This window comes from Marmota marmota, unplaced genomic scaffold, assembly GCF_001458135.2.
Source record: "Marmota marmota marmota unplaced genomic scaffold, marMar, whole genome shotgun sequence".
Classification (NCBI taxonomy): Eukaryota; Metazoa; Chordata; class Mammalia; order Rodentia; family Sciuridae; genus Marmota; species Marmota marmota.
Window position 1 is genome coordinate 3,940,996 of NW_025999962.1, and position 7,650 is coordinate 3,948,645.

At 57.4% G+C, this 7,650-nt stretch overlaps 1 protein-coding gene across 5 annotated transcripts in view; it reads left to right on the plus strand.

Moving 5' to 3' along the window:
* Shisal1 (shisa like 1) overlaps positions 1–7,148 on the plus strand; it is a 100,935-nt gene extending 93,787 nt beyond the window's left edge. For all 5 annotated transcript variants that reach the window (XM_015501811.2, XM_048803008.1, XM_048803007.1 and 2 more), the window contains exon 4: positions 5,839–7,148. In XM_015501811.2, coding sequence (XP_015357297.2) covers positions 5,839–5,875 — 37 coding nt within the window. In that variant the 3' untranslated portion in view covers positions 5,876–7,148. The remainder of the gene's footprint in view (positions 1–5,838) is intronic.
* Positions 7,149–7,650: the final 502 nt, after the last annotated feature.

The window sequence follows — 7,650 nt, forward strand, 5'->3', positions numbered from 1 at the left end:
GGACGCCCGAAGCACAGCATTCCTGCCCCCGCCCCCCCCCCGTCGGTTTCCAGATCACCAGCGTCTTGCGTTTCTGTGGCTCGTCTGTGACAAGGTGACAGGGCACGCGTTACACCACGGCTGGGACCTGAGGGGCCCCTTCCCCCACTGCTCCTGCCAGCAGCATTCAGATCACACAGGACAGGCCAAGTCCAGGCCTGGGGTAGACAGGCTGCCTGCGCTCACCCGTGTGCTGTGTGAGCTAGGGCACCGTGCTGAGCCTCTCTGGGCCTCAGTTTCCTTCTCTGTGCCACAGGACTTACTCATGAGGCTCTGGTGAGGATTAAATGAGTGATCTCTATGGAGAGCTCAGAGCAGCGTCCAGCACAAAGTGGGTGCTCAGTAAGCACTTTTGAAAGTGTGAATCTCCAGTTTACATTACATGGGTGGGGGACGGAGGAGGGACATGCTTCTCCGGCACCCCCTGCCCCCACTGCGAGTTCTCAAGGCTTGGATGACACAGGAAACTCAGCCCAGAAGCCCTGCCCTGAGGATCCAGCTGCACCAAGACTTGAGCGCTGAGAAAGTGAGCCCTGCATAGAGGCCCGGGGGCCTTCTAGACAGCAAGCCAGCAGGTGCAAAGGTCCTGTGGCAAGAGCACCGGAGATGCTGGGGACCCCCAAGGTGGCCCGTGTGGCTGCAGAGGTGTGACGAGGGGCATAACAGGAGACAGGTCGGAACGCAGCCAGGCAGCCTGGAGAGCACCAAGGCCGTTAGAGGATTCTGAGCAAAAGAGACAATAAATATTTGTTCTGAGGGTTAGGTGGCCCGGGATCAAGCTGTCTTACTGTGCTTCCTCCTGCGTTTCTGTGCTGAGGATCAACTGCGGGGAGGTGAGAGCAGCGAACTCGGTTGAGAGTCTCCGCACAGTCCAGGCAGGGGAGGGTGGTGGCCTGGCCACAGGAGCAGTGGCCAGAGTGGCTAGGTTCTGGTCTGTTTTGAAATAGAGCCGAGGAGATTGGCGAAGGATCGGACCTGGCCGTGAAGGAGGGCGGAGAGCAGCGGACAGCGCTGGGCCGGGAGGCCGGGAGGCCGGGAGGGGAGGGTTCAGGGGAAGTGCAGGGGTCCCCCGAGGGGACCTCCGGGGGCCGTGGGAGAATCAAGACCCAAAGAGAGGTCTCAGCGTGTGACAGTGATGCCACAGATCTCCACGGCAAGCCCTGGAAGGGGAGCAGAGGACACCGGTGCCCTGGGCAGGGGACAGAGTGGGTCACGGGCAGCTGCTGGGGCCGTTCCTGTCTGCATCTGCCCAGGTGCTTGCCCCGTGAGCCAGTCCGCGGAGGAGGGCGCCATCCTGGGGTTGGAGGGCGTGGGCACCGTCCCAGTCCTGCGCAGGGGTTTCCTGCCAAAGAGAACACCCAGAAGCCTCTGCTGCTGTGGCCATCTGCTCCCGGGTGGGGACACCGTGTGCCCCGCCCGATCCTGGTGCCCTGGCGCCCTGTTGCCCCAGGCCTCCCCCGCGGGCTCCGATGGCGTCTCTTGCTGAGACTGGATCTCGCCCACCTGCCAGCGTCTCTCTTCTTGGTCGCAGACTCTCCCTCCCGGGTCCCGGGTGATTTCTCTTTCCTGGGAGATGCGTCCACTTCGCGAAGGTCCTCGGATCCAGCTCAAGGGCGAGGGTCGTCCCCTGAGTTCCCTGGACTCCTGTTCTGCTCCTCTTTGTGGCTTCCTCCTCTGGACCTCGGGACACGGGTGCAGCAAAACCAGTGAGAAGCGCCTTTCCACGGAGACCTTGGCCGTCCGCGCCCCTGTCCTGTGAGGGGAGCTGGGTGGCCGCCTGGGAGCGGTGGGCACTGGGCTGGGTCCAGGCTAGAGGCGGAGGGCTGCCGCGGTTTGCCTGGCAGGGCCGGCAGGAGGGGGCTGGTCTAGGGCTCGGGGTTCTCCAGGGAGCAGCAGCGGGAGGTGTCCACCAGGAGATTCTGTGGGGAATGGCTCGCAGTGTCACGGGGCCAAGAGCCCCAGCCCAGCCAGCTGCAAGCAGAGGACAGAGGGGCCAACGGCCTGGTTCCAGCTCGAGCCCAGGCCTGGGACCTGGTGCTGAGGGTGTGTCCCCGCCCAAGCCTGCGGGCAGAAGACCCGTGTCCAGCTCCAGCATGGCCTGGGGACAAGAGCAGACTCTCCGCCCGGGTTTTCTGACCAGGCCTCCCCCGAGGAGGCCCATCCACAGGGGAGGCCCCGGCGGTCCTCAGACTGCCGTTCAAAAGCCTCACCCAGAGACCCCCTCACCGACACACCCAGAAGGACGTTCAGTCCCACACGTGGCACCCGGCGGCCCATCGAGGGTCACACAAAGTGGACCACACAGCTGGAGTGGAGGGAACAGAGGCGGGCAGCAGGGCCGTGAGGGCAGCGGGAGGGAGGCCGTTCGCTCCCTCTGGGGATTTGCTGGTGGATCATTAGATGGGGTGTGGGAGGGGCCAGAGGGGACCCCAGGACCACAAGGTGAGCAGATGGCAGGTGGCGTTGTGCCATCGAGGTCGGGACATCTGTGGGGAGGGCTCGTCCAGGGAGGAATGCCGAGTTTGAGAGGTCTCTTAGAGATGGAGTGTGGGTGGAGTTGGAGGCCGGACAGCGTCAGCAGATGGCACTCACGGCCGTGGGAGGAGGTGCCATCTCAGGATGAGTAGAGATGACCGGGGAAGAGGCTGCTGGGAGGTGGGGCAGGGCCAGCAGAGGGACTGGCAGACCAGGCAGGGAGTAGGGGAGGGGCCGGGAGAGAGGCTGAGCCTCCAGGACACGAGAAGGACCACTGGAGTCAATGGTCTGAGAGGACGGGTGCAGTGGACCGAGACCTGACCACTGGCTTTAGCAGCATGGAGGTTGTTGGTGACCTTGACAAGGGCAAATTCTGTGGAGTAGTTGGAGCCTTTTGAAGAGGTTAAGGTAGAGTGGGAAGTGGAGCAGGAAAGCGAAGGTACAGATGGTCCTTCCGACACGTGTCTCCCCTCCTAGCCTTCTGCCTTGTGCGTCATTGGATTTACCAAGAGTTAACATGATTCATTGTTGCCAAAGAACCAGCAGCTGGATTTATTAGTTCCCTTTTTTTCTTTTCTATTTTTAACTCCATTTCAGTTTTAATTTATTTATTGCTTTCTTATATCTATATTGGGTTTATTTTGTCTTCCTTCTCTGGCTTTTTGAAATGGATGATTAATTCATGCATTCTTGTGTATTCATAAAAATCATTAATTTTTAAGGCTATGAATTTTCCTCTGAGCATTGCTTTGGCTGCATCACCAGGTTCTGAAATTTTTTTTTTTATTCCTAAAAATGGTTTTTTAATTTTTGTTTTGAAAAGTTTAACTGTTATTGTCTAAATATTTTGCAATTTTTATTAATTTATTTATTTTGCTCCCTTTGATTCAACAGTTATTTTAAAGAGTTTACATACTTCTTGGTGCTACAGTTTGTTTTCTGAGCTTGTGGTTAGTATTCTCAAATTCTATTATACTGTAATAGAGAATTCTGTTTCTACTTTTGAAAATTTAGGTCTGATAGTCCCTTTTTGTGTGTGCATTTTCAAAAGCATTTTTATAAATATCACATTGTCTTCTACTCACACCCACCCCCAGACACACACACACACACACACACACAGTCATTGGCTTCCCATATTCTTACTGGTTTCTGCCCCTTCATCTGTAGTGGGCTGAGGAGGTGAGTGAAGACACAAGGCTGCAGCCCACTCTGCCCTTTCTTCCTCCATCCCCAGCGGTCCTTGCTGTGACTCCTGAAGCTCCGTCACTGCGGTCAGTTCTTCCTGACGACCTTCATCCTGGATCCGCTCACAGAGCCTTGGTTCCTCTCTCTGCTCTTTCTTGCCCACCTTCAGCTTCCCTCATCCTAAAGCCAGAGCCCCTGGTTTCCCTGGGCTGCATCTGTTTGTCATGTTTCTGCCCGTCCTCCCTTTTAAAATGGGACACGATTCACGTGACATAAGTCTTAGCGTTCAGCCATTTTTAACCGCACGGTTCCGTGGCCCTGAGTCCCCACCTCTCTGAGTCGCTCTGTCCCGGGCACCTTGTGTGATCCAGTCTGAGGGTCCTCTCTTTAGCCAGTGTGTGTGGCTCGTTGACGTCCACTGACGGGGCGGACGCGCTGGGTCTTCCTTCTCTCATCGTAGTTCATGAAATGCTTCCTGCTTTGATAACTTCTGTGGGTGCCGATTTCCCCACATGTCCTGTTTTCTTTGTTTTACTTTTTGTATTTATGCCTTCTGATAATTTGGAAGGCTATGTTTTCGAGTCCGTGGCTACCTTCGTAATCACAACGTGACACCATAGACTTAAAATCCGGTTTTTCTTATGCAGGACTTATTTCTCCCTATTAGGGAGAAGGTCGGAATCCAGAATTCTCTGCTTCCCTCCCATTTGCTCCCAGCATTTTATTTTAGTTGATTACACTTTCTATTTACCTTGATGCCTCTGACGTCACCTCAGTTTCTGAGTAATCAGACTATGAATGAATGAGTCGCAGTTGTCTGTATCGCCCCCATCTCACCTCCGTCCGTCCCACGTGTCACATCAGTTCTTTGCTTTCTTTTTCGTCTCTTCTGTGATAACCCCCATCCCTGGATTTCTTTCAGACGTGGCCCTCGAGTTAAAGAGACTCTGTGCTCATTGCCAGGGGCTCTTCTCAAGAGTGACCCCATTGCCCCTCGGTTTGCCTAAGTGTCCTCTGTAGGGTATTTAAGAAGGGCTCGTGGGAATTATAATCTTAAATATATTCAACAGGTTTTTTGTTGATTTCATGATCACAAGATGGTTTATCGGGGCTTTAAATTCTTGGCACATTCACTCATTCAACAAATATGGATTAAGTCCCTACTGTGCGCCAGCTAGCCCCTGGTGATATGGCGATAAGCGAAGCCTGCAATCACCGTGGTCCTCTGTAGCCCAGCGGACTTCCACTACAGGGCGTGGGCTGCCGCGTGACCACCTCATCTGCCAAGGAGAGACTGGCGACCGCGGCTGCTCCTCCGTGGGCAGAGGCGGGATCGTGGTTCCTCCACAGGTGGGTGGTCGTCTGCTTCTCGTTGTGTTGCCCACAACGACTCTCCCTGTCAAAGCTGAACGTGTCCCTGCAGGCGGTCTCCACACTCCTGCCCCTGCCCGCTGGTCTCCAGCCATCCAGGCATTTCGGGGGCACCTGCGTGTCCTCCCCATGACTGTGTATGATGTGGGCATGTTCAGTGGAGTGACTCTGAGATACATAATGGGTTTTGTCATCTTGCAGATGGCATCTGTGTGTGTTTCTAATATTTTCAGTTTGTGGTGGCACGGGGGACTGGGAAATTTGTCATCCAACCAGAGCAGTTTTGAGGGCCACGGAGGAACGATATTAAAAATTTTGTCAGCAAAACTGAGACTGTGCCCAGACAAGACGGCCCACGGTGACCTGGTGACTGCCGAGGTGGATGACGCGGTTGAGTCTTATGTCGACCTGGTGTCTCTCAGATGGGACTCACCCCTTTACATCTGCTCCATCGTTCTGAAAGACGTCTGTTAGTCTGTTGGATTTTCTAGGTGCTTGTCGTCAGTTCACTGCGATCCTGGTTCTGTTCCAATCCTATATCTGCATTTTTCTTCTCTTATTGCATGGGCTAGGGCACAAGTGCTGTCCAGAGCCACAGGGACAGCACGTGTTTTTGTCTTGCTCCCAGAATTATAGTCACATGATTCACCAAGTCCACAGGACACAACCTGGCCTTTTCTGTCCCTGAGACCCCAGACAAATGACCCCAGAAAGTTCCCATGGAAGAGACACTAGGTGATATTTTGTTTCCTTCTGTTTCCTCAGAAAGCCTTTTCGCCGTGCCTCAGGATGGGGGAGGTGACACCCGAAGCACCCGGTGGAGCCTCCAAGGACAACTCAGACAGAGACACCAAGAGGAGCCCAGGCGGAGGCAGCGGCAGAGGAGGAGACGCCGTCTGTGCCCAAACCCCCCTCCATGGACTTCTAGCATCAGGAGCAAACTCAGGGCTGGGGGCCGGGGTGCAGGGGAGGGTCCTGGACCACCCGTCCGCAAGCAATAGTTCTCCTTTGGGCTGGTGGCTTCTGAGGGTGACTCGTTGTGGACTCGGGTGACAAACCAAAGTGACCCTGGCCGACTTGAGCCAGAAGGGTTCCGGCCGGTGGGTCCCACCCGGGGTCCACGCACCGAGGCCTCCCTCACCTCTGCCCCCTCCTGTAGTGGCCCGGGGCCTGTGGTGTCCGAGTATCGGGTGTGAGTGTGAGTGTGTGCGTGTGTGTGATTCAGGGTGTGTGTTTGTTCGTTTGGTTAGTTTTTACTGCAGTCCCCCTGCAAGTCCTCTGATGGGCACAGGTCACCACGTGGCTGGGGTCCTGCCAGCGTCCTCGCCTAGGGCCCAGGCTTCTTGCTGCAGTCAGCAGCAGGGGGCCAGCTGGAGCTGGCCGTGTGTGAGGCCAGCCTCAGTGCCTCAGGGGCCCTGGGGTCTGGACAGTGCCAGCAGGTGGTTCTTAGGGACTCGTCCCCACCACGGAATGGTAGGAGAACGCCCCAGCTGGCCGTGTGGAGGCCGCCCACTGCCACACACAGGAGCAGCTCGAGTGGGCAGGCTGCCGGGGCCACGTGGCCAGCAGGAGGTCAGCCCTCGGGTGCAGAGACCCAAAGTGCTCCACAGCCCGGGGCCCCAATGGAGAGCCATCGCTCAGCTCCCCCGCGGCCGCCCAGGGTCTCAGTTGCTCAGCACGTCCAGGTTAAGCACCTGCCCTGTGCTGGACCCTGTGCCGGGCAGTGATGGGATGAGAGGTGAGTCAGGCCTGGTGTCTGAGAAACTCGTTGATCTTTGCCAGACAGGGTGACGAGGCCAATGGAAAACCAGAGCGGAAGGTTCTAGAAGGTTCTAGAAATCCATCCACTTTAAGTGGGGACTTCCATGTAAACCTGTAACATTTGCCCATAGAGCTCACCCTCACCACCCCCTGCCCTGCTGCTGCCCCGGGCACACAGGGAAGAACAACTGGGGGACAATCCCGTCAGTCCCCAGGGCGGGCTGCAGTGTAGACGTGTTCCCTCCACAGTGTTAGGCCAAACTCTCCCAGCTCTCAGCTCGGTGGCCCTGCTCAATAAACGTGTGTCCCTCCTGCGCCCGCCGCCTCATTTCGTCGGCCCCACTGCGCGCACACCGTCCTGCTCAGCAGCGAGCAGCGCCCCCAGGCCCCTGCCCGCTGGGAGGCTGGCAGTGCCCGGCTAGCAAGCAGGAGGGCGGCCGTGGTGGGGGGGCCTGCCGAGGAGTCCGTCCGTCCAAGGGACAAGGGATGAGGCTCTGTGGAGCTGGGCAGCTGGGGCGTCTCAGCCTGGACCTGCGTGACAGACCACGTGGAAGTTCAAGATGACAAAGGGACGCGGGAGCCGAGGCTGGTCCTCCTGGGCAGCAGGCGGCTCCGGCTCCAGCCCAGCAGGACGGGGTGCGGGTGGCCACGCCCTGCCCACACTGGGAGGGCACCTGAGGGCCCTGTGACCGCCCCGACGACCCTCATCCCACTGCCCCGCCCGTCCTTTCCCGGGCTGGGCTGAGTCCCCACGCGGGGCCCTGCTGGAGCTCACGCCAGACCCAGGGACCAGGCGCCCAGAGCGGCAGGCGGAGA